Consider the following 27,218-nt stretch of genomic DNA (forward strand, 5'->3'; position numbering starts at 1 on the left):
ATTATTTTCGGTTATTCTGATGCTACTGTTTTAGCAGGATAGTTGTTCTGCTCAGAAAGAAAGTATGAGTCTGAGAGGGAAGGAGGTGGTGGAGGCATTGGGGAGGAATAGCTCTCAGAGCTGATCAGTCCACTTGGTGGAGATGTATGAGCACTAGGGTAGAGTTTGGAGACATGGCAGATATTAAAGGTGAAAGAGACCATTATGTGATGGGAGACAGAGGTTAGGTGGGAGAGGATAAGAGAGTCTATAAGTCCTGGCCTTGGATGTGATTGGAGGACAGAGCTAAGTCATACTGTTGGCCACAGGGGAGACAGAGTCATCCTCTTAGGACTAAGAAGACTCTCCCAGAATAGATTGGTGAGAAGAAGGAAATCTTTGAGCTGGAGTCACTTTGCCTTCCCTGGAGTTCAGATCTCTCTCCTCATTTCCCTCGGAGCTGGGGTCATTTTACTTTCTGGAAGCCAGAAGTGTTCATGCAAGTCCCAAGTAGTTCTAAACCAGAATCCCTGATTTAGTTTCCTGGCTTCTGCTGGCTGCTCTTGCATTCTCCTTTTCTGATCTCATGGTGAAGGTCTTCCAGTTCTACCAGGAGCACATTTTTCTACAAGTTTGCTTTCTGTATGAGGTCCCTGCGCCTTGAATGGTTAATATGGATTAGAAGTTCTTCTATGTCTCTGTACAGCACATAAGCTGTCATGCCTTCTGAGTGACTCCCATGTCTAAAGAAAACATCTGCCCCCTCTAAAGAAACATATTTGAACACCAATATGATTAAATTCTGAGAACTGAGGAATGGAGAGGCAGACTAAAAAGTGAGAATGATTGTGAGGTAGGAGACTGGCCAATCTTCTGATTGCTCCCCTCAGATGTTTTGCAGAAACTCGGCCACACTCCTGCAAAATATGTTAACCCTTAAAGGAGCCGTGCATCACTTGGACCTAGGCAGACCCAAACAAGGAATCACAAAACAATCCCTAAACATAGTGCCCTGTTTGCTCCAACTAATATTTACATGACCATAGTACCTTACTAGCTTTGGAATTTCACCCATGGAGAAGATTTTCTGCCTGGGACTTTACCAATGAGGACTGAGAGCTGGAATCCAAGATCCCCAAGCTGAGAGACTCAGGAGTTGGTGCTTCCCCATATTGGTGATGTTTTCCACTATTTTTGACATTTACATTAATATTGCTAATATTATTAATATTAATAATATCAGTATTAGGGCTTATTAGCTACTGTTGTTGCTGAAATTGCCTATGCATTTGCCTTTTCTATAAATGAAAACATCTATCTTCTCCTTCTTAAGTGTTTTAATGCCCCAAACAAAATTCGTAGTGTAGTATGCCATTTTTGAAGAGGAACATGAATAATAAGGTGTGTGAACAAAATATTTCAGGGTGGGAGCATTTGCCTTCCTCCTCAGTGGTGAAGGAGTGGGCAAATGGGACAGGACCCAGTAAAGACAGGGTAATCTGTTAAAAACTGCAGAACCATTGCAGGTGACTACTTGCTGGCAGAATAGCCCAGTAGAAAAAGGAAAAGAGATGATATGGGTGTGTAGATAGGGGTGGGGGCTGCTAACTGCATATTGTAAATTGTGTGACCAAAGAGATCAAGCTCTTGAGGAAAAGGTAATTTTGTAGAAGGAACTGGCTGAGTTACAAAGTAAACTGTCTATGCTACAATGTCAGAATTTCATGGGGGGGAGAGGTGGGAGAGGGGTCAAGTATGTAATTATCAGAGTGTGGCAGAGAAGGCAGCTGTTAGAGCACGCAGCATAAACATAAGGGAAGGGAAGGGAAGTATAATAAAAAGTAAGGGCATACTTCTATCGGTACTGCAAGAGTGGAATGGGATCCTGACAAGTGGGACTGGGACTTCTGGGATGAGACTGAGGGTGAGGGCAGTTTACACAATGAGGCATGAAAATACCATGAGCAAAAACATCTGAACAATGGCTTAGCACCAATCACAGTGGGAGAAAAAGAAAAGTATGGGGGAGCAGGTAAAGGATATGGGGAAAATCAGGCTTTTAAGTAAGTGACTGAGGATTTTACTCCACAAGAAATTACTGATATCATTAGTAGGTTTACCCAAAAGCCTGGAGAACTGTTATGGACCAGAACTCTGAACTTGAAACAAAGGATTCTTACAACGTACTGAGTCAGTGGAATTGATAGAGACAATAGTTATCTAATTTAGCATCGTTTGGTATGATTGATTTAATCCTACAAGGAGATATTATGGGCCAGAACTTGAAACAAGGTACTAAGTGAAATTGAGGAGACAGTGGTTAAATCTAGTTTAGTATTGATTTAATTCTACAACAAATAATGGTTTCCTAGTGATATAATGATTGGTGTATACTATATATGTGGGGCATATAAGCTAGAAGCTCTCAGGGTCAGGAAGGACAAGCGCACTAGAAGGTCTCGGAGGCTGAGACAGATTCATTCCATTGTCCACCTTTGTGGTGGCTGAAGCACAAACCTTTGGATATTTAGAGAGATTCAGAGGGCAGAGAAGGAGGCAGGAGCTCAAGGTCATGGAACTAAGAAGAGAGGAAGGCCTCCAGAAAACTATAGGTATCTGCTTTAATCTTTGGCCAGTGACTGGGCCAACTGGCACCTCTAATAACTGTACGATCCGCACCTATGTCTACCAATCCTTCCAATGGTAAGCCATTTATAGGAGATAGGACTTAGAAAGAGATAATAAAGGATTTGGACTTTAATACCTGGCTGCACTTGTAGTTGACTAATCAAGTTGACTAATACTGATTGGAATAGAGTAGTCACCCAAATGACTTTCCCTGGTTTAGGGATGAGGTCTATATCTCTCTTGGTAGAATATTTTTCCTATTTTCAGTAATCATTTGTGAAGTATGGATACTAACAGTTCTTTCCAAATTTGATAAAATTCTCATAAATCTATTGGAAATTAGAGAGATTTTTTTTCTTCTTTTTATTCACATATATCTAAATTGGTTTCCTTTTTTGAGATTAAACTATTTAAGAATTTTATCTGGTCTTCTAATAGAGCATTTCCTGTTTTGAGAGTTATTCTTTCATTTATTTATTGTGTGTTCTTACTTTCCTTAACATATAATTGTTAATAATATTATGATTAATTTTTTTTTATTCCTTCAATCCTTACTATAATTTTTTGCCTTTCTTTTGTTTTATAGATTTGGTTTTCTGCTTCCACTTAATTAAATTAGCTAAGCATTTTATCAACTTTATTAGTTATTTTCAAAGAACTCATTTTGGGTTTGATTTGCCATTTTTCATTTCCAATTTATCTATTTATATGTTTTCTTTTGTGCTTATTTTAGCTATATTTCTTTTCTTAATTTTTTAAAGTACACATTTATAAAGTACATGATTTATTTATTTTGTCTTTTTCTATATTCTGAATGTATGATTGCAAGGATATATTGTCTCCCTGAGGACTGCTTTAGCTGAATCCCACAAAGTTTGGCATGTTATTTCATCATTATTATTTGATTTTATGAAGTTATCATTTCTGGTATCTTTTTCTTTAACTCAGATGTCCTTTAGTATGTCATTGCTAAGTCTGCATTTGGTTGTAGTCAACCAATTTCCATTCTTATTTTACTAGGAAACAAAAGGATATATTGCTTATTTCTGCCTTTTTACATTTACATTTATTTGCAGTATTTTTGTGCCCTAGTGATTACCTTTTATACAAACTCCACGTGTTGCAAACAAATATCCATATTACTTTGTTGTCCCATTTTTAAAATGTCATGTCTTTTAACTCTAATTTCTCCAAAAGTTTGCTTATCTCACTTTTCATCTCATACTTCCCTCATTTTTTCCTTTCACTTACTCATATAGATCTGCCTTTCTCTCTTTCCCTTCATCTAGAACTGTTCATTACTTTTTTCTTTAATTTCATCCATTTTCTTCCCTTTTCCAATAAGGAATTTTTTCCTCTTCATGGTTCTTCTCTTTCTGTTTTACCTAGATTCTCATTCTGAGATCCCTACATCCTATAGGTATAAAAGGTGTTCAGTAAAAACTTGTTCCTCTAATTGGTGATGGTTGTTGAGAATTCTAGAAAATTTTCAGGCCATCTCCCCAGAATTCTGTTCTCATCAATAATCAAGGTGGCTCAATTGGTATACCATATATCTTTGGTCCATAAATAGCCTTCTGAGTATCATAAAGATACTTTGGAGTATTACTGCCTTTTTAAAAATACACATTTCTTTATAAATCACGTTGGGAGAGAAAAAATCAGAACAAAAGGAAAAAAACACAAGAGAAAAAAGAGAGAGAAGAAAAAGAGGGAGGGGGAAGGAAACATAGCATGTGTTGATTTATATTCAATCTCCATAATTCTCTCTCTGGATGCAGATGGCATTTTCTATCCAAAATTTATTGAGATTTCCTTGGATCACTGAGCCACTAAGAGGGGCCATGTCTTCAATAGTTGATAATCGTGGATTATTATTATCGGGATAAAACTGAATCACATCTGCCTTCATACTGAACCAAGAATCCTGCATCTCTCTAAGTTTTGCTTGTGCCTTAATTTTGATGGAGTGAAATGCCTTCTTAGAGATGGATGAACTGTCCTACTTGGAGTTTAATTTTTATTAAAGGGTCCATGATCCCCTCCAATAAAGTATACCTCAGATCTTCATCATGATCTTGGAGTTTGATTTTTTTCCTCATTTAGCAGTTTCTGAATTTCCCATCATCTTCATTAAAAAAGTCTTCATGTTTGCAATTGTGCTGACCCAGATGAGTAAATGCAGTGCTGTACACCAAATCTTGGAAAGCTGCCCACTCCTTTTTGGCTCAACTGTTGCCATCCATGTGTTGGCTCAACTTTCCCTCCAAGTCAGCAACAAACTGTTCTTACTCACATAAGTGCTTTTGAGTAACATTGGAAGTTATGAAGATATTAAGTCTTCTGATACTCATCTTGCTTTAGGGCAGCTCCTTTTTTTTTTTTGAAGGCAAAATAGAACTTGGAGAGGATTAGTTTACGATCTGAACAGTACTCTGCCCCCATATTGTCTTTGTCACTGTCCCATGCTGCCTGTCTCTTCCCTCTACAATCAGAAAGTCTATTCAGTGCTAATGTTTGCTGTGATGATGCATCCATGAAGTTTTACTGTATTAGCAACAAGATCAATTTGTAATCATACATCAACTGTGATGGACTTGGCTCTTTTCAACAATGTGGTGATTCAAGGCAATTCCAATAGATTTGTGATAGAAAATGCCATCCACATCCAGAGAGAGGGCTATAAGGACTAAATGTGGATCACAACATAGAATTTTCATTTTTTTTTTTGTTATTGTTGGTGTTTGCTTTTTTTTCTTTTCTCTTTTCTCTTTTAGTCTGACTTTTCTTGTGCAGCATGATAATTGTGGAAATATGTACAGAAGAATTGCACATGTTTAATATATATTGGATTACTTGCTTTCTAAGAGAAGGAGTGGGCAAAAGGTAGGAGAAAAATTCTGGAACACAAGGTTTTGCAAAGGTGAATGTTGAAAACTATCTGTGCATATGTTTTAAAAACTTTAAGCTTTAAACAATGCTTAACAAAGCTTTAAAAATTAAAAAAAAACATGAAAAAAAGGCAACACTATATACTTAGGGAGCTGAATCCCACGGCTGCTTACCTTTGCTGCCTGTGTTTAGAGTGGTGTTTCCGGCTCCGATTACATCTGCATCTACTGCATCACTTATCTGCTGCCACAGGATTTTGAGAAATGGTCACATGGTCTGGATGATGTCTTCTGACCCAGGCACAAGCTGGATTTCAGTGGGCCAGGGTTGTGCAGAGTTGTCACAGTGCAGTGGCAGGACACAGTTAAGACACCTGGCCATGGATCCAGGTGCAGTGGATGACCTTGACATCTTTGATAGCTAACCAAGTTCTAAGCACTCCACAGCACCGGCTGCAGCGCATTTATGGCCCCTGGAGCAGATTGTCCTCATCCACCCATCCCACCGGAGTAAGTCTTCACTTCTTGGGGGAGACGTCTCCTAACTCACCAACGAGTTTGAGATCCTTGGCTTACCCTGAACCTGATTTAGCCTGTCCCCCACAAGGGCTTACTGGGCTGTGGCCACTGTCTGCTCCGGCCTCGCGGAGTCACAGATGAGAGACAGGTGGAGGTCCTAGTCTTACAGCCCCAAATCCCCTACAATTCTGATCCAATCTCCTTCAATCTCTGTTAGAGTTCCTTATCACGCGGCGCTGATGCCCAATGTTGAGAGCATTTGGCCTTTAGGTCTGGCCTGCTTGTAGAGGGTCGAAGCTCCGAACAGGAGACGGCACCGCAATTTTCCGAGAGCCAGTTCCTCAGAGAACAGGATTCCCCACTTTCCGTTACTCTGGCGCCGCAGTTTTATCAGGATGCTCTTTCTGCTCGGAAGGAGAAAGGGCTGAGTCTTGCAGGAAAGGAGGGGCTGGAGGCGCTGGGGGAGGAGCGATGACCAGCCCGGTGGGGGGTGGCCCAGGTGGAGCGCGAGCACGGGGCGGAGTTTAGAGGAATGGGCGGAGTTTAGGTCGGAAGAGACCATTGTGTGGAGGGGGCAGACTTTAGGGAGAAGAAGCTGTGACAGTTCTTAAGTCCCTGCCTGGGTGACTGAAGGAAAGGGCTCAAGCAACCTAGGGGCTTCAGCGGTTAGACAGGGAGACATCCACCCCCTCCCAGCGGTCCGGAAGCAGGAAGTCTCTGAGCCGAGACCGGAAGCTGGAAGCCTTGGAGCCGAGATCGTTCTGCCTTCCCCTGTAGCTGAAATCGCTCTGTCTTCCCTACAGCTGCGATCGCTTTGTCTTCTCTGAGCTGAGATCCCTCTGCCCTCTCTGAGCTGAGATCCCTCTGCCTTCCCTGGAGCTGAGATCGCTCTGCCTTCCCTGGAGCTGAGATCCCTCTGCCTTCCCTGGAGCTGAGATCCCTCTGCCTTCCCTGGAGCTGAGATCGCTCTGCCTTCCCTGGAACTGAAATCGCTCTGCCTTCTCTGAGCTGAGATCCCTTTGCCTTCTCTGAGCTGAGATCCCTTTGCCTTCTCTGAGCTGAGATCCCTTTTCCTTCTCTGAGCTGAGATCCTTCTGCCTTCCCTGGAGCTGAGATTCCTCTACCTTCCCTGGAGCTGAGATCTCTCTACCTTCCCTATAGCTGAGATTGCTCTGCCTTCTCTGAGCTCGGATCGCTTTGCTTTCTCTGAATTGAGAGATCTCTGTCTTCCCTATAGCTGAGATCTCTCTACCTTCTCTGAACTGAGATCCCTCTGCCTTCCCTATAGCTGAGATCCCTCTGCCTTCTCTGAGCTGAAATCCCTCCGCCTTCTCTGAGCTGAGATCCCTCTGCCTTCCCTGTAGCTGAGATCCCTCTGCCTTCTCTGAGCTGAAATCCCTCCGCCTTCTCTGAGCTGAGATCCCTCTGCCTTCCCTGTAGCTGAGATCCCTCTGCCTTCCCTGTAGCTGAGATCCCACCGCCTTCTCTGAGCTAAGATCCCTCTGCCTTCTCTGTAGCTGGGATCTCGCTGTCTTCCATATATCTGAGTTCTCTCTACCTTCTTAGAGCTAAGATCGCTCCGCCTTCTTTGTAGCTGAGATCTTCTGTCTTCTCTGAACTGAGATCGCCCCGTCTTCCCAATGGCTGAGATCTGTCTTCTCTGTAGCTGAGATCTCTCTACCTTCTTTGAGCTGAGATCGCTCCGCCTTCCCTGAGGCTTGAGATCTCTCCGTCTTCTGGAAGCCAGAACTGTGCGTGCTCAGGTAGGTCTCAGACGTAGCCCCGCACGTTTCCTGACTTCTGCCGGCCGCCCTTTCCATTAGGTCTCGTTCCCTTCGGCCGACTCCATGGTTCGTGTCCTCCCTGTCTGCCCACTGGATGAGCTCCCACCCCAAAACTTTTTCTAGACTCCCAAACACTACCCACTCCTCCTGGCTCTCCCTCCCCAGTTACCACTGGATCACACTTTCCCAGATTTCAGACTTTTCCCATAGAAATCCAGGAGTCCTGAATTCAGTCTTCCCTGTTCCCTCCTCTTGGTTAGTGATTCAGCTGTCGTGCCTCCAGCCCCAGTTGCCTTGAAGGATCCTGCCTTCCTATCCCCAGACTCCCACCTTGGACAGTTACCAAAGCTCTTTTCCTGTTCCCCCTGGCTCTTGGGCTAGTACCATTTCAGGTCCTAAGCATAAGGCTCCCTGTCTCCACTTTCCCTATAGGGACTCCAAGTCCCTAAGCTTGGTAAGCTCTACCAGAGAGCAACTCCTAGTTAGACCTCAGGACACAGGCTTCCTGCTTTCTCGGGTCAGCTGTTTACCTGGAGCACTTCTCTCACTCCAATGCCCCTGACCTCCCTGCCTTAACCTATAGTGGCCAGTCTTGCCTCTCAGAACCTACCCCTGCCCCCTCCAGACCTCCTACTTCCCCTCCTTATTTCAGAGCCCTGAGTTGAATCCCAGGCTGGATTTTTGTCTCCCCAAGTCATTCCCTGGGGTTTCTATTTCAGAGCCCTCCCTATCCTCAGTCTATCATAGCTTTCCTCCCTTCTACGTGAAGCAGTGTGGGGACAGGGCAAACAGGGAGGGCAGAGGACCAGTTAGGGAGAGAGTTCTGACTCAGGAGCCATAGAGGATCTGGCTGGTCTCCTCCCATCTGAGATTCCAAACCCTTTGTAGTCCAAACCCCCCCTGTAGGAGGATGGGGACTGGAGCTGGGAGAAGCATAGTAAAAAAGGGAGGGGAATAGTTTGCCTCTCCAGAGCATCTTCATTTCCTGGACTGACCCTCCCAACTCTGTGGGTTAGAATCTCTCCCCTGAGAACAGGGCAAGGGCTTTGTAACTCCTGGGGAACCTCACCCTCTGTAAATCCCAGGAGTCCAGCTTCCTACCCAGGGAAAGAGGAGAAAGCCCTCTGCCCCTCTGGAATCCGTGTCCCTCTTCAGCTCAGTCTTCAGAAGTTAAAGGCCTGGCCCAAGCAAGTATTAGGTCAAATGCAGATGCCAACATTAGAAATTAGAATGGTTTTATTGTGAGGGCTCCTAATACCAGTCACTCAGAATATAAGAACAAAGGCAGTCAGTCAGCATAGGACTAAGACAATGGGGTAGGGAAGATGCAGAGGAAAAGGGAGGGACTGTCCTGTGGGCTCCTGACCTTTTTGATGGTTATTAGAAAGCCACTGAATTGTCCACGATTAGGTGTGACCTCTGATAGCTAATTTTGGCTGTTACTACATCTGTGGGATTATAAAGGGTGGGAGCTGCAGGGACCAGAAGAAAGAACCTGAGTCAATGGAGTCACCTTGGTTACTTTGCTACCTCCACAGGGAGCCTGGAGCCAGAAGGAATGGGCCCTGGGAGCCTCAGACCCCCTCCTCAGGTGAGTGCAGTCTATTCGAAGATTTCTCTCCCTTGATCAAACTTTCACAAACTTTAGTTTTGTTACCTTTTCTTTTCCCAAGCAGAAATAACAGAGGTAGGAAAATGTGTCGGATATCTGACTCCATTTTTGCATAAATACCATTCTTATTCCAACTTTTGTTGTGTTACTTATTTGCCCATTCCCCATTTGTGAGTAATTCCTCAGATTCCCTTTGCCAGCTCAAAAAAGAACTCTATATATTCTTGTACATTCTTTGAGTTTGTTTTGTTTAGGATTAATCCCTCCCTTAATCTCTCTACTCTCTAACTCCCCTTTCCCTTCTCTTCTTTCCCGCCTTTTCCCTGGTGAGTAAAATGCATTTCTCCAACCAGCTCTGCATTGTGTGTAGTCTTCCTTCCTCTGAGTAGATGACTGAGGTTCAGGTATCAGAGGTACTCACCCCCATTCCCTTTTTGTTTGTAGAAATGTCTATTTCTAGACCCTCTTCAATAATGAGATAATGTTTCCTAGCCCTACTTTATATTCACCCACCTTAATATGTTCCTTTTCCTATTCCAGTCTCACCTTAAGATCATAACAGAACCACTCCCACCTTTCTTCTCCTTTGATTCCCTCTGTGAGTCCCAGTAGGAATCAGAGGGGACACACAGTTAGTTTGTCTTCACTTGAAAGTTTCCTCCACTTATGGTCCTTTCATCAGAAATGCTTTTCCCCTTAAAGCATTATACTCAGTTTTGCTTCATAAATTACTGTTGGCTGTGAGACTGTGTTCTTTGCCTTCTGGCATTGTCCCATTCCAAGCTCTCTGCTCTTCAGTGATGGTTGCTGCCAAATTGTGTGGCATCCTAGTAGGGGTCCTTGGTGCTTGAACTGGACTGGGATGTCTTTTTGGCTACTTGCAGTATTCCTCTCACAGAGCTGGAAGCTCTGCATTTTATTTTGGCTATGAAGTTCTTGGGAGTCTTCATTACAGAGACCTTTTTCAGGAAGTGATGTGTGGTTCTAGGTAGATAAAGCATTGAGAGAGATTTTCTCTTGGCCATCAGGAGCTCTATTCACATAAAAGCATTCGGGCTCCTCCTGGGAGAAGCTAGCAGGGTGTGAGACCAAGGGAGGTTGCCCATATTGGGACATTCTGGCACTTTTCCAAGGCTCCTGGAACAGGAGAGGGATCAGTGATGTGGTCTTTTATGACCTCTAAGATAGTGGCTCTATGGACTTCATCTGGGAAAGGAACTCTCTTCACTGTAGAAGGTTACAATAAGAACATCTGGAAGCACATTTCTGAGGCAAAATTCCTGGTCTGTCCCATCAAAGCTACTGTGCTTTATTTCTGTTTTATCCTCTCTTTATAAGAATTGTGGGGAGTTTAAAGATTTCTTGAAGTTCTGTGTCTAGGCTGCTTTTTTAGTCTGGCGATACTTAAGTTTTGCCTTGTTTTCTTTTCTATGTGACTTGTTTTTTGCTTTTTCTTCCCTTTTTTTAAAGTCTCATGAATTTGTTTTAGTATTTGCCATTGCCTTGTGGCTTCCATTTGGTCTACACAAACTGTTAGAGTTTGCGGAGAGGACTTCATTACTTCCCCTTTCTGCATGCTATCTTGGCTGAGCCACCCCCAGAAGCATTCTCCTCACTTTCCTTATTTTATATTAGTTGACAAAACTGAGACAGTCTTCCCCAACATCAGCCTTTTTGCCAGATTTCACTTACAATAGTAGTATAGTATTAAAAATTTACATTATTTGGGGAAGTGTTATTTTTATTATATTTTCACAACTTAGCCCTGAGCACCGAATAATCTTCCAGCTTTTAGATTGTCCTTCATTTCTTTGATTGTTTTGTAACTGAATCTATTTAACACTTTGGTGTGCTCTGTGAAGTTGATCCCCAGTTATTGTATTCACATTTTACTTTTTTGGAATGCAATTATTCTTTCTTGTAGTTTGTATTTACTATTTAGATATGCTCTTAACTTTGGAGGTTTCATTTTCCAGCCTGCACCTTTGCTTAAGCTAATAATTGTCACATTGGATATCTCTGCTGATTTCCTGGGTTTTTCAAAGTAACTCATCCTAACATCAGCATACAGGTATATTTTGATGCTCTTTTTTGCCTGTTTTTATTCCTCTCATTCCTTTCTCTTGTCTTTTTGCAATTGCCATCATTTCTACAAGACTAAGGAAAATAATCATCCTTGCTTCCCTCCTGAATTTATTGGAAAAACTTCTAATGAAATCCCATTTCGTGTGATACTTTTGGTTTTAGATAGATGTTTTTATGATCTTGAAAGTGGTCCCATTAGGCCTATACTACTAATTGAATTTTTGCCATAAAAGAATGGTACACTTTATCCAATGCACTTTCTTTATTCTGTTGAAATGACTATATGGTCTTGGATGTTTTGGTTTAGAATGTGATTAGTTATGTTCATTATTGTCCTAACATTGAACTGTTCTTGCATCTCTGGTACAAATCCCATGATCAGAATGAATGATTCTTAGATAATTTCCTATAGTCATTTTGATAGGACTTTATTTCAAATAATATGAAATGCTTTTCTCAAATTTCAATAAGACTCTTAATAACTATGGTGTCTAAGAGGTGACTGATACTCATAAAAAGGATGAACTTTGGGCAAAATCATTCTCTGCGTTTCAGTTTCCTCCTATAAATTGGTGAGGGTCTGTGAACTCTTTAATTCTGAAGTATCTTTCAGTCTTACAACATATGATTTTGGTGATTTAGGAGATAGTGACATTCAAGGATGTTGCTGTGGACTTCACCCAGGAAGAATGGGGCCTCTTGAACTATCCTCAGAAGGAGTTGTACAAGGAGGTCATGTTGGAGAATGTCTGGAACCTGCTCTCCTTAGGTAAGGGCGTTTTCTCTGGTAACTGAATCTGCAACCAAAGAACATACTTTCAGTACCTGATATACAGGCATTGGAGGGGTGATCAGTCACCAGAACAGGTTAGTCTCTTGTGTCCAAAAAGTAGGGTCCTCTTGTAGGCTGATGTTCCTGTAAAATGTCTTTGCAACCTGAGAGTGTCTTTCTCTTACCAATTCTAGGTAGTTTCAAGCAAAAGATCAAATCATCTCAAGTGCAACTGATCTCAGGGATTATTTAATTGATTCTCTACCTGAAAATGAATTTTGTCTGCCAAAGCTCTGAAAGCTGGGCCTAGATGTGAAAAATTCTTATGTTTAATGAACATCAATTTGTATTTCACAGAGGATGAGATTGAAACTATTACCACTCACATGAAAGAGTGTTCCAAATCACTATTGATCAGAGAAATGCAAATTAAGACAACTCTGAGATACCACTACACACCTGTCAGATTGGCTAAGATGACAGGAAAAAATAATGATGAATGTTGGAGGGGATGCGGGAAAACTGGGACACTAATGCATTGTTGGTGGAGTTGTGAACGAATCCAACCATTCTGGAGAGCAATCTGGAATTATGCCCAAAAAATTATCAAATTGTGCATACCCTTTGATCCAGCAGTGTTTCTATTGGGCTTATATCCCAAAGAAATACTAAAGAAGGGAAAGGGACCTGTATGTGCCAAAATGTTTGTAGCAGCCCTGTTTGTAGTGGCTAGAAACTGGAAAATGAATGGATGCCCATCAATTGGAGAATGGCTGGGTAAATTGTGGTATATGAATGTTATGGAATATTATTGTTCTGTAAGAAATGACCAGCAGGATGAATACAGAGAGGACTGGCGAGACTTACATGAACTGATGCTAAGTGAAATGAGCAGAACCAGGAGATCATTATACACTTCGACAACGATATTGTATGAGGACATATTTTGATGGAAGTGGATTTCTTTGACAAAGAGACCTAACTGAGTTTCAATTGATAAATGATGGACAAAGGCAGCTACACCCAAAGAAAGAACACTGGGAAACGAATGTGAACTATCTGCATTTTTGTTTTTCTTCCCGGGTTATTTATACCTTCTGAATCCAATTCTCCCTATGCAACAAGAGAACTGGTCGGTTCTGCAAACATATATTGTATCTATGGATATACTACAAATATCCAACATATAAAGGACTGCTTGCCATCTAGGGGAGGGGGTGGAAGGAGGGAGGGGAAAAAAATTGGAACAGAAACGAGTGCAAAGGATAATGTTGTAAAAAAAAAAAAAAATTACCCTGGCATATAAAGTAATTATTAAATAAAAATTAAAAAAAAATTTGTATTTCAAAGCACCAATTGTCCTTAGTATAAGAAGTTTGCCCTTAATTTTCCTCTTTTTTGCCCCTAGATTTCAGCACAGGTGATGGGGAAGGAATGGAAGAGAATAAGCATTTGTGTTCACCTATTTGCTGAGTGCTGTGTCATGTGCTTTTTTTACATATATAAACAGCAACATTGTTTTAAAAATGACTTTGAGCAAATAAGTTATTTTTGATTAATATAAATACCCAAATTCACTGTACAGGACAAATGAAGAAAGACACTATCTGCATCCAAAGAAAGAACTGATAAATATTAATATGTACAGGACAATATGCCTATTTCTATGTAAATAGCCATCTCTAGGATGGGTGCACTCAAAGTGAGGGGAGAAAATTTACTTGATAGTTTTGTGGTCTATTTGAAAGGAATAGTAAGTTGTGCTTTATAGATTTACAGTTTCATGTGTACTCATCTTTTTTATTGTACTGCATTATAGAAATGTTTTATTCCATAAATTTAAAATAAATATGTCACTTTGTCCTCACAATAACCTTCCAAATGAGATGATATTATTTTGAGAATTGAGGAAACTGAGGCAAACTGATGTTTAGTTAAGAAGGGGCACACAGCTAGTGATTGTCTGAGGCTCAATTTAAACACAGGCACTCCTAACTCTATGTCCAGGTCTCTCTCCACTGCACTACCAACTCTCTATCACATCTAGATAATGGAGACTATGAAAGGGTCCATCCTTTTATGGAAAACATGGGTTGAGACCAAGATCCTTTTTGATCAGGCTGGCGATGCTCTGGCCCAATAACACTTTTTAACCAGTTGTGGAGTTAGAAAGTTCTTCCAGAATGGAACATAAAAGGATGGGAGTTGGGGATTGTGGCAGAGGTTTTGGCTCTTTCTTACAACAAATTGTACAGCAGATAATGTGGCATATTTTTGAGGGGTTATTTGCTTTACAAGCTCTAATGAATGACCATAAGCTCCTATGAATTTGAATATAATGGGGTGAATCTCAAAATGGAGCAGTTCTAGCTCCTCACTTTTTTTTGTAAAAAGAACTGAATTATGAGCCTCTCTCCTTTATCTCTGTCTGATTTCCCGGCTCAGGCTTTCCAGTTCCCAGAGAAGATGTGATTTCTTATTTTGAGGAAAGGGAAGCACAATGGATGCTGGACCCAAAAGGCCTAAGGAGCTGCCCTTCAGGTGAGTGAGGGAAAGCAGGGATATGAGAGAAATAAGAAGAGCTTTCTTGGTCTTGTCATAAGGCGAGTGCTAGAGTTGGGGTAGAAAGACCTACCTTAGAATTCTTTTCCAACTTTTTTTTTTTTTTTTAACAGTGGCTTCCTGGGCTAGTCATTCAATCTCAGTTTCCTCATCTATAAAATGAGAAGTTTGGATTCCATGGCCTTTTAGCTCCCTTGCAGTGATCCCATTTGAAATTTTTGTTTGGGATTTGGGGACATGGAATTCTCTTCAAAGTGCCAAAAGGGATTAGGTTATCCAAGATAAATTCTTAGAACTTCAAGTCAACAAACATTTTAATTGCCTGCTACAAGCCAGGCCTTCAGATGAGCACCAGGAACATAGAGATATGAAACATTTCTTGTTCTCTTGGAGGGCACAAACTGGTGGGACAGACCACCCGCCCACAGCTATATAGAAACCCACTGTGGACTGGATAAAATGGTACTAAATTTAGTGCTGCATCAAATCACTAATTAGTGAAAATAGTAATAGTCTAAGAAGGAAAGCAGAATTGGGAAGGAAATAGTCAAAATCATATAAAAGTCATAGTCAGCATTTATAGACTCTCTATATGTATACATACATATACTGTATAAATATTGTCAATTTATTCTAATAAGAATCCTAAGAGTTACTATAATAATTATATTAATAATAATCCTATTTAAAATTATCAGAACTGGATAATTTCCTGCTGAGGGATGGAAATCCATTTATTTTTTAATTCTCTACTGAGTTCTAATGAATTGCTAATTACTATTAAAAAGATTTAGTTTCTATTGGCTCAAACAAGTACGGCATAAAATAACAAATGTACTTGCAGGTCCATTGCAAATACTGCTTTACTTTTTCAACATAATGTTTTTATGTAAAACAACATTTGAAAGGACAGAATTTCTTCAGACATAACTTTATATTTAACACTAGTAAACTGGTTACACTTTCACTGAAACACTACTGAATGACTAATTCATGTTGCCAACCAGTTTCTTAGACAAGCTGCCAGATAGAAAAAGAGTAATATAAATAGAGGATAAATTCAGATTAGAAAACAAGCCCAGCATTTCAGTGAATGACACTTTGAAATCAATAGAAAGATTGTGGCCTTCCGTGATAATTTCATGATGGCCTCAGCTGGAATATTTCTAGTGACCAGGGTTTTCACAAGGGGCCTGCCATTCCTGCTGTGAGAATGCAGACCCAGGGGCAGCTAGGTGGTGCAGTGGATAGAGCATCAGTCCTGAAGTCAGGAGGGCCTGAGTTCAAATCTAGTCTCAGACACTTAACACTTCCTGGCTGTGTGACCCTGGGCAAGTCACTTAACCCCAATTGTCCCAGAAAAAAAAAAAAAAAGAAAGAGAATGCAGACCCAGGTAATGTCTTGTTCTGGTGATGACAGGTTGGATGAGGTGTGATTACTAGATAACCCAGGAAGGAGAGAACAATCCTTGTACAGTGTGACACAGCCACTAAGGGTCTTGTGTGACTGTGAACATTTGCAGATGAATGTCTAATCTTCTGGAATTTTGCCAACAATCTGTTATCAAGTGGAGAATCTGAAAGACTATGTTGCCCTTAGTCAGTTTGATGGGATCACTGCACAGTTCCCCAAAATAGTGTATTCCTGATCATGATAGTTTGGAATCACTTCAGAAAGCTGTTACAGAAACATGCACATACTTATTATCCCAAAAATTAAATACCTGGAATCAAATGGTACAGTTATTGATCATACAAGTAGCCACTGACAAATTTTGGGGTCAAATCCCTGGGAACGTTGTTTTAGCCCTCCAAGGGAATTGTGAATTCCCTCTAAAGGGGAAAGGGTGTAGGGGGACCAAAAGTGAAACATGCTCTTCCCTTCTTCACCACAGGAAGATAAACTCAAAGTCTTGTATGAAACACATTTTCAAACATGGAAAATTTTGCCCATTCTTAAAAATTGATTTGTTAGAAAGATTTTCATTTTATTTTATGAACAAAGGCATTTGAAAATAATTTTGAAAAAGAAGTAATGGTTATCTTAAAAAAATTAATGGGTCAAGGTGTAAAAAAAATCCCATACCTCAGGTAAATGCAAAACTTTGTTAGTATTTTGTATTAAGTATTGCAATTAAATATTGCAACATAAAAAAATAGGATTGAAAGTGATCATCAGGAAAATTCGTTACAGGTAATATACACGTGATAATTGGAATATTTAGCATATATGCACCAAATGGTATTGTATCAATAAAAAAAAAAATGGATTGAAATTACAATGAAAGGGAAAGATTGTGAGTTGAGATAATTTGTCAAGTACTGTGGACAGAACATGCCTATTCACAGAGTTTGCCTATTCACACTACTCTCAAGTGGGAGGGATTTGTATCAAGTCACACTGCCATTCTGAGCTCACAGCCTAAGTGTGGCACATGATGAGGTTGATGGCCCTTCCTCTATCACAGGTTTATTGGGAAAATCCACTTAATTGTGTGGGGAACTATTTGTAAATTAAATCATCTTTGGAAACTGAGTTAATGGGATTTTAAAACAATTGGTTCTGTCCATTTAAGATTTTTCTCTTTGGGGAAATAGGAAGTAACTGAGTTTGTTCTGCCTATTATGGAGAGAAGACATAAAAGTGTGTATGTGTGTGTATGGGTGTTAACTGTATTTGTTTTATTTTGGTTTTTTTTCTTTTTTAGGAGAGATCAGACTCCAAATGAAAAATATTGCAGAATTCAGCCCTTCTGTGGATGAAATTCACAAGCAAACATTCATGAATGATGGTCCCTGTGTTTTCACTTGGAGAGAAATCTGTGCTACATATGAGAGAATCCACACTGGACAGAAATATGATTGTAACCAATGTGGAAAGGCTTTTATACAGAGTGCTCTTCTTATACATCAGAGAATCCACACAACAGAGAATTCTCATGAATATAATCAAGTGAAGAACTATTGTAATACGCATCAGAGAGTCCACACTGGAAAGAAACATTATGAATGTAATCAATGTGGAAAGACTTTTACACGGAGGGATGGTTTTAATGCACATCAGAGAATGCATACTGGAGAGAAACCTTATAAATGTAATCAATGTGGAAAGGCTTTTAGAGTTAAGCGTTATCTTCTTGCACATCAGAAAGTTCACACTGGAGAGAATCCTTATGAATGTAAACAATGTGGAAAGACTTTTACATGGAAGAGTGGTTTTTTCCGACATCAGAGAATCCACACTGGAGAGAAGCCTTATGAATGTATTCAGTGTGGAAAGGCTTTTACATGGAAGACTGGTTTTATTCACCATCAGAGAACCCACACTGGAGAGAAACCTTATGAATGTAAACTATGTGGAAAGCTTTTTACACAGAGTGCTCATGTTATAGTACATCAGAAAATCCACACTGGAGAGAATTCTCATGAATGTAAACAATGTGAAAAATCTTTTAGAGTGAGTAGCTATCTTACTGCACATCAGAAAATCCACAATAGCCAAAAACCTCATGAATTTAAACAATGTGGAAATGCTTTTTCACAGAACTCAAGTTCACATCAGAAAATCCACACTGGAGAAAATTATGAATGTAATCGATGTGGAAGGGCTTTTACACAGAGGATTCATCTTATTAAACATCAGCGAATTCACACTGGAGAGAAACCTTATGAATGTAATCAATGTGGAAAAGCTTTTACATGGAAGAATAAGCTTACTAAACATCAAAGAATTCACACTGGAGAGAAACCTTATGAATGTAATCAATGTGGAAAGGCTTTTAGAGAAAAGAGATTTCTTACTGAACATCAGAGAACCCACACTGGAGAAAAACCTTATGAATGTAACCAATGTGAAAAGGCTTTTAGAGAAAAAAGATTTCTTATTGAACATCAGAGAATCCACAGTGGAGAGAAACCTTATGAATGTCAACAGTGTGGAAAAGCTTTTACACAGAGGGCTCATCTTATTAAACATCAGAGAATCCACACTGGAGAGAATGCTCATGAATGTAATCAATGTGAAATGTCTTTTAGAGTGAAACGATATCTTATTGCACACCAGAGAATACACACTGGAGAAAATCTTTATGAATGTAAACAATGTGGAAAGGCTTTTACACGAAAGACTGTTTTTTTCCAACATCAGAGAATCCATACTGGAGAGAGGCCTTATAAATGTAATCAGTGTGGCAAGGCTTTTACATGGAGGACTGGCTTTTTTCAACATCAGAAAATCCACACTGGAGAGAAGCCTTATGAATGTAATCAGTGTGGCAAGGCTTTTACATGGAGGACTGATTTTATTAAACATCAGAGAATCCACACTGGAGAGAGGCCTTATGAATGTCAACAATGTGGAAAGGCTTTTACACAGAGGGCTCATCTTACTAAACATCAGAGAATCCACATTGGAGAGAATTCTCATGAATGTAATCAATGTGAAAAGTCTTTTAGACTGAAGAGTTATCTTATTGCGCACCAGAGAATCCACAGTGGAGACAATCTTTATGAATGTAAACAATGTGGAAAGGCTTTTACACAAAGCACTCATCTTATTGTACATCAGTGTAATCAATGTGAAAAGTCTATGAGTAAAGAGCTATCTTATTGCACATCAGAGACTTCATAATTAGGAAAATCCTTATGAATGTAACTATTGGAGAAAGACTTTTCCACAAAAATCCAATCTTTTTCAATATCAGAGAATCCACACTGAAGGGAAACTTGATGATTGTAATCAATGTAGTAAAACCTTTAGCCTAAAGTCAGTGCTTGTTTACTGTCAGATTTGTGGATGATATAGAAATCATATATGAGGAAGGCATAGAAATGAAGCATAAAACTGTTTTAACAGAAAATTCACTCTGAACTCAAGGATTTATAATGAAAGGAGACTTTAGGAATGTGCTCAGTGAGACCATGCTTTTCTCTAGCATATGGAGGTCACTGGTGAAGGTTAAGTTGTGTCTGACTATAACAGACTAGTCAGATGAGAAAAATAATAAGCTTCCTGGAGGAGACAATACGCTCATAAATCACACAATTCAATGAGAGAATAATTCTCTGGATGATCTCAGAAATAGAATGTCTTCAGAATAAGGAAAAGACATTTTGTCATTATTGGGTCAACTGGCAAACTATATTGAATAAAGGGGAGAAAAATGATTTCTTTGATCAAAGGTATAAAAATGGAGGAAATTTCAGGGAATATTGTAGTCTTCTGCAGGCCATCAACATGCAACATATCACTGCATGTGGCAATCAAGAAGTTTCTCATTAACTTGAAATAGTTTCTGCCTCCTGGATTTTGTGACCCAACAATCCTAGAGTTGAGGAATTCTGATGAACTTGAGACAGAACAAAAAACTATCATGTAAAAAAATAAAAACTAGCCACTACTGAGCAGACAAGAGGTCTTGAAATCTAAAAAGCTTCCCATGGTTCCTCCTGCTCTGCCAGCCTAGAAAGGAAATCTAAAGGAGGAACTAAATTCCATATAAGAGGTTTCTGTTGTCCTTGCCACACTCACTCTACAAATCAGTGAAAGCCTTAGGTAATTGTGACAGCCCCTCATCAGAGTAATGGTTTCTCATTCAGAGATCAACATGTTGGATCTAAGGGAGCAATTCAAAAGGCACTAGGGGAAATCTCTGTTCTTTCAAGCAAAGTCTGAGAAGGTCTTCCTTTGCCAGGAAGAACAAACACTGCTAGGAAGAAAGGTTTCTAACCAAATTCATTTGGATGCTAATGACGATGCAAGCCACCTCTTGTCTAGTCACTGGAAGGGGCTTCAAGGGCCCTCTAGTCCAAACTCATATCTGCATATACCTGATAGGGAGCCTGTTATTAAGAAACTTGTCATCATGTCCAGCTGCCTCTTATATACTCTTTGGTCCTAGGGAATCCCTCTAGGGCCAAGCAGAACAAGAGTGATTCTTCCTAGACATGAAAGCTTTTCAGGTATTTAAAGAATATTTCGTGTTGCCCAAGTTTTCTTTTCTTCAGGTTAAGCAGCCTCAGTTTTTTCAGCTAGTCCTCATTTGGCAAAATCTCCATCATATTCATAGGCTTTCTCTGGATGTATTCAGATTTATCAGTACCCCTTGTTGATTACCTCCCCTTCATCACAGATAGGTAGAAACATGTATGTTCTCTGTCATGTTTATTTCTGTGTTGTCACTTCCATTAGACTGTGAGCTCCTTATGAGCAGGGAATGTCTTTTACCATTTTTTGGTGTCCCTGGGTCAGAAGCTCAGTTCAGTACCTGGAATATAATAGGTGCTTAACACATGCTTGTTGACTGTTATAAACTGGTCTGATCAAGTCAGGCAAGGTATAACAGGACTATCACCTCTATCTACAAAGAGGGATTGTCAGGACTTTCTTAGAACTTTGCCTTTCCAATTTGTCTTGTCTACAAAATGACCAATCTTCCATTGACGCAAAAAGATGGGGGGGGGGGGGGAGCGGGGAAGGGAGAGATTTAAAGAAAGCAAATGATTCTTCCTTCACCTCCCTAAGTCTAAGATGGAAGAAAATTGTGACAGTTGTGGTAATCATCTTATCAGTTGTATTGTTTTCCTTCCAGGGTTTCTATTGCTTTTGCAGTTTCCATTTATAAATGGTACCATCCCCCCTGATTGTACCCAAAAAGGCTCAAAAAAACCCATTTAGAGCCACTCCAGGGAACCTGTGGAAGATATTCATAAAGTATGCATGGGTGGCTTTCAGAAATGGAATATGAGATTATGGTTGGTAAAAGCCATACCAAGGTAATAAAACTATTACAAGGACATCGTGTCCAGAAAATAATGTGTGTGTGTGTGTGTGTGTGTGTGTGTGTGTGTAGAACTTATTCAAACTGATCACACAGCCCTCTGTGAAAGCCATAACAGGGAGGTAACAATCTTAGCAAGGACAGTGACTGGTACATGGCCTTGCTTGTTTAGATCCATATCCAACAGCACTACCCTGCACCTAGATTCTGGCAGCTAGCCCTGTACTGAGCAGAACATCAAAACTTTAACCAAAAGCACATTAATATATACCATCGCACTCTATAGCTTCTGCTTCCATTGATTTCTCCAAGTCCCATGGGAGTTTTGAGGCATCATTGTGAGGATCCATTGAACCATCTGATGGCCACCCCAGTTTGTGTCCTTCTTTATGTAATTTATATGATGATGGAAGGACTTTTATAATCCTAATAGAGGGCCTGGCCTTTCTTCAATACCCCTAAGCTTCTTCAGTTGAGGTGCCCCTTGGTTAAGGGAGGCTCCAAATTCCCTTGGGAAGGGAAATCTGGACCTTACAGATTCCTATTCTCCATAGACTATAACCCTGCCTGTTGGGTATTGCACTTCCTGATTTTTTTTTTCATAATTATAACTTTTTATTGACTGAACCCATACCTGGGTAATTTTTTACAACGTTATCCCTTGCACTCACTTCTGTTCCGATTTTTCCCCTCCCTCCCTCTATCCCCTTCCCCAGATGGCAAGCAGTCCTATACTTGTTAAATATTGGACCTCCTAATTCTTAATACCATCTGCTACAAAGTTGGACCTTGATGGAGGGGGTCATGCAGTAATGATCTGCCTCCCCCAAGTGATCATTCCTCCCACCAGTGCTACTTCTTGTGGCCTAACTGTTGAGTGATGACCACTCGCACCCCCTCATACTCCATCTTCACCAGGAATTCTGAAAGTGATCACTAATGTACAAACCTTCATCCCTTTTTTGTCTACTCTCTTCTTCACTGCTTTTACACCAACCAGACTTCTCCAATGCTCTGTTCTTAATCTGTCCTCCCCTTTCTAGAGTTAGGGAAGAAAGAACTGCCTTAGAATTATTTTTGTCATGTATTTCTTATAAATGACTTCCTGAGTTGGTCACTCAATCTCAATTTCCCTATCTGTAAAATGGAAATGGATGCCATCTCTTTCAGTGATCATCTATGATCAGATAAGAAATCACTGGAATTTGGGGGCATAGAATTCTCCTCAAAGTGTTCTCAGCTTAATCTATTTTAATATCTACTTTCAAAGAAGAAGAAGAAGGTTTTTCTGCCTGCAAAAGTTTATGACAGCTACATATGGTTCTAATTTATGCCATCCCACTATCCCCTCCACCAAACACAATATTGTGTTTAAAGATCCCTGAAATTTTGCCATTAGGAGTATGTTCCTTTGCATTATACTTTGCCCTTTCCTCAAGGGGATTTCTTTGAAAGGGTAAATATGTCTGAATATTTGAAAATTTTCAGGACCTATAAAAGTGTCTATCATAATTGTAAATTTGCATAGCATCTGACTGGCATTCCAAGTTTGACACACTTCTTCCCTCCATTCCTTTTTCCCTTTCTCCCTCCTTCCCTCCTTTTCAGTCTTTTCCTTTCCCAACTTTATTTGTTTGTATGGTAACTGTTACATGTATGAGAGCTGAGTAAACACTCAGGGATCTTTTGATTGGCAGCTTAATAAGGGATTTTTTTGTTTGTTTTGGATAGTGGACTTCCCCATTCAGCAGAAATGTATTTTTCCTGTGGGTTTTGGCTATGGGCAGCTGGATAGGACAATGGATACAACTGTGGAGTCAGGAAGTTCTGAGTTCAAATATGGCTTCTATATATTTGAGATATGAGACCTTTATTGAAGAAACTATCAATTCCACCCCCCCTCCCAGTTTTTGGCTTTCCTTCTATTCTTGGCTGCCCTGGTTTTTAGCTATACAAAATTTTTTTAACATAACCAAAATTCTCCATTTTATATCTCATGTTCTCTATCTCTTACTAGTGAATTCTTCTATCTGATGAGTAATATGTTCTATGGTCCTCTGATTTATTTATAGTCCTCTTTATGTCTAGGTTCTGTACCCATTTTAACTTTTTATTGGTAGATGGTGTAAGATATTGGTCTAACCTCATTTCTGCTAGACTGCTTTCTAGCTATAACATGCATTCTAAAGATGGGAATTTGTTCCAATTAGAGAATGATTGGAATAGAACTCACCTGTTGTGTTACCTTATATATGCTTCTATCTTGAAGAGCAGCCAGAGAAGATGGAAGACACTAGTTCCTCAGAACCCCTGAGCTGTTACCCTGGTTCTGATCCCATGTCCAAAATTTCAGGTCTTTGTTAGGGTGAAGTACCACATTTATTATGGAATCTTTTGGAGCAGTTGGAATTGAGGGACAAGAAATGCCTGATTCAATAAATCATAAATCACACAATTCAATGAGAGAATAATTCTCTGGATGATCTCAGAAATAGAATGTCTTCAGAATAAGAATCACCTCTATGACTGGGAGCCTCCCCATCTCAACCCACCCCCACCGTCCGGGCCCCCTCTAAACACAGGTCCACTGGACCGGAGTTGGTCAGAGTATCTTGGCCCTTTGCTGCCTACAGACGTTCTTCCTCTGATGCCCTAATGGCGGCAGGAGAAAGAGCTCCCTTCCTCTCACGCACCTTCCACCATGACCTGAGATCACTTCTCACCCAGAACAACTCCATTTTGCGAACCCAAATCCTGACAACACTGGAAGCAAACTGAGCAGCAGTCGTGGTCTGGGATTCAGCCAATATTTACTACAATATTTGAGTATTTCTGAACCATTTAGCATGTGACTGTGCTTCCATAATCTTCATTTGGTTCCTTTTAAAAAAAAAAAGTGTCCCCAATTGCCTCAGCAAAATAAATAGTAAAAATAAAAATAAATGTGTTACTGACACAGATTGAGTGTTTGCTCCTGACTCCATTTTTCCATCCCTTTGAGACTTTTATTGTGTGATTTTGTGTAGCCAGGGATGTTTAGGAACATGTGTTCTGTTACAGTAGAACAGACTGAGCAGGGAGATCAGCTTGGGCTCTGGATACTATAAAGCTGGTGCTTCTCTGACTGTCCCCTCTCTTCTCTGCAGAGCCTGTTATCTGCCAATCATGGCTCTCTACAGCTGGTTGTCCACTCTGACCTCCAGTGCCTTCAGCCAGGTGTTTTTTCCCAGTTTATCTGGTATTCAACCCTAGCTTTTGGAGGGTTAACTAATGCCATGGGCAATCTATCCATTAAGGATGTAATTAAAATGGCAGCTCTTTCCCCAGATCTCAGCCAACCACATTATGAACTCCTCTTCTGCCATCCAACTAACCATCACTCTTTGCTTCCCCATCCCCCAGCTCAAGGCCTCCTTAGTCAAGGGAAACCTGCACCTCAGCCCCCACTAACAGAGGTTGGCTATGTGAACTCAACAGAGAGGGAGGGTCTTCAGTTTCCCCAGCCAGCCACCTGAGACACCCACTGTGAAAGCTTCTTCAATCTTCCCAAACAGCAGCTTCCTCTTCCGCAAAGCTCCATGCTCAGCTCCACAGTCAAGGAGACATCAGAAAAAACTTTCTTCTCCTTGGGCTTACTTGCCTGGGAAGACCAAAGGTTCTAAGCTGAACTTGGGCCTTCTCAGAATTCTTTTCTAACTGAATTTCTGGCCTTCTTACTGGACGAAACGGCTGAGACCCTCTGCTGTGCCGTCTGAGGATCTCTATCCAAAGTCACCAAACTGATGTCAACACTCTTCTACTAGATCACCTGAAGAAGAATAGTTCCCCAGGCCAGTTCCCCCATCTTGCGCGCTCTTGGAGCTCTCATGGTTCGTGAAAGGGGACAGAGAAGCCCAACATCTCTGACACATTTCAGAAGTGATGGAACAGGGAACTCCATAGGACAGGAAGAGAGCCACAAGCTCCTCCACACATCCCAAGACTTTAGAGACCAGTGGGGACTTCAGGAAAAGGTCTGAAGCCTATGTATTTTCAGAGCAAGGGTGTGTTGGGCTCCAGCATGATACTCAACTGGCTTCTGCCTTTGCTGGCTTATTCCTCCCATCAAAAGCAAAGCACGTTTCAAAATCCATGAGTTGTCAGGGAGGGAGAGGGTAGACCCCTCAAAGCATCCCACTCAGAGCACTCACAGGTCTTTTGATACCTGGATTGTCGGTGCTTCAGGGAATGCCCAAAATGGCTTATAAATCATTTCAGATAAGGCAAGGAGAATGAAGCAGGAAGACTAAGTTAGGCTTAAAGACATCACAGATAAAGAAATTCTGTAAATTTAGTATACATGCACTAGCTACCTAGCAGCTAAGGAGTAAAAAAAAAAAAATTATGGGAGAAGCAATGAGAAAACCTGTCATGGAAGGGGACCTCAATTTATAAGATACTCAGGTAAGCATTTCCCAGGGACCAAATCCAATATGCCCTTGTTGCTATTTTTAAAGTTTCACCTAACTCTCTGGCCCTTGTGAAGCTGAGGGAAGCAGACCCTGGGAACTTTTCCCATCCTTGGGTTATGGTTTTGAGGAGGTTATGGTTATGGTTATGAGGAAGCAGTCAGAGTCTGGGACTTCTCCTGTTCTTTTCCTATCCTGAGGTTCTCCAGAGAAAGTGGATGCATCAGTCTGATTACTGAGATTCTTCCAGACACAGGAGAAGAAAGGAAAGGATGGGTGAGTGAGTGAGCTCCTTCTCTCTTGCTCTTGCAAACTTCCCTCCTGATCCCTGTAGACAGCGGGTTGCCCCCTACCAGACTTTCTAGATCCAAACAAAGTCTGAAAAAAACTAGTACTAATCCTGATGGTGCTGCTCCTTCCTCAGTTTTCTTCCTTCCCTACATGAGTGGAGGAAGCTAAGGATGTCTTCCTGGAGAATAGTAGATGTAAATTTGTGGCTCCACTGGTTTCTTTTTGCTCTCTTTATCTTCAGGTTTATCTCAGCCTTTCCCTAACACAGACGAGACCTCCAAAGCTGAGGATAATTGAAGCCAAGTGGACAAGTGATGAAAGGGGATGAATCATAACTGAAAAGATGAAATAGCAGGTGGGTGGTCTATTTTTCATACTTCTCATCACCTTGTGGATTTTCTAGCTACCTCTACATCATCTAGCCTTCCTCTTTGCACAAATAGCAACAACAGAGTAGTATTCCTACCTCATTCCTCTCTTAAGCATGGATGGAAACAGGAGAATTCTTCCCTTTCCAGGGCAGAGCAAGAGAAATGCTATTCATCCATCCATCCATCCATCCATCCATCTATCCATCCATCCATCCATGTATCCTTCCATTCATCCATCCTTTTATCCATCCATCCATATACCTAGAATCAAAACTAGGAAAAGGCAACATGTGAACAGCATTTATCATAGCTTCCTCCAGTTTAGCCCCCATCCTCATATGAAAAGAACAAATACAATTTATATGGCTGCATGTTTTCTGTTTGCTGCATCAAAGGAGATTTGGTAAATAGGAAATGCAGAAGACACATCAAATTTCAGAGCAAGCACAAGGAGGCAGCAAAGTGATCTTGTGTTCACCTCCATCCTCCCAGTTGAA

General features: G+C 40.7%; 1 protein-coding gene across 2 annotated transcripts; it reads left to right on the forward strand.

The window, feature by feature from the left end:
• Positions 1-1,396: 1,396 nt before the first annotated feature.
• Positions 1,397-21,627, forward strand: LOC127562431 (zinc finger protein 260-like). 2 transcript variants are annotated; one of them, XM_051998144.1, is made up of 5 exons: positions 1,397-7,780; positions 9,340-9,392; positions 12,141-12,267; positions 14,716-14,811; positions 17,541-21,627. In XM_051998144.1, the coding sequence occupies exons 2-5, from the start codon at positions 9,360-9,362 to the stop codon at positions 19,460-19,462; spliced, it is 2,178 nt and encodes a 725-aa protein (XP_051854104.1). In that variant the 5' UTR covers positions 1,397-7,780; positions 9,340-9,359; the 3' UTR covers positions 19,463-21,627. The 2 variants fall into 2 exon arrangements, with proteins under 2 accessions (XP_051854104.1, XP_051854105.1); XM_051998145.1 differs by lacking the exon at positions 1,397-7,780 and having other exon boundaries at positions 9,041-9,392.
• Positions 21,628-27,218: the final 5,591 nt, after the last annotated feature.

This window comes from Antechinus flavipes, chromosome 4 (genome assembly GCF_016432865.1).
Source record: "Antechinus flavipes isolate AdamAnt ecotype Samford, QLD, Australia chromosome 4, AdamAnt_v2, whole genome shotgun sequence".
Classification (NCBI taxonomy): domain Eukaryota; kingdom Metazoa; phylum Chordata; class Mammalia; order Dasyuromorphia; family Dasyuridae; genus Antechinus; species Antechinus flavipes.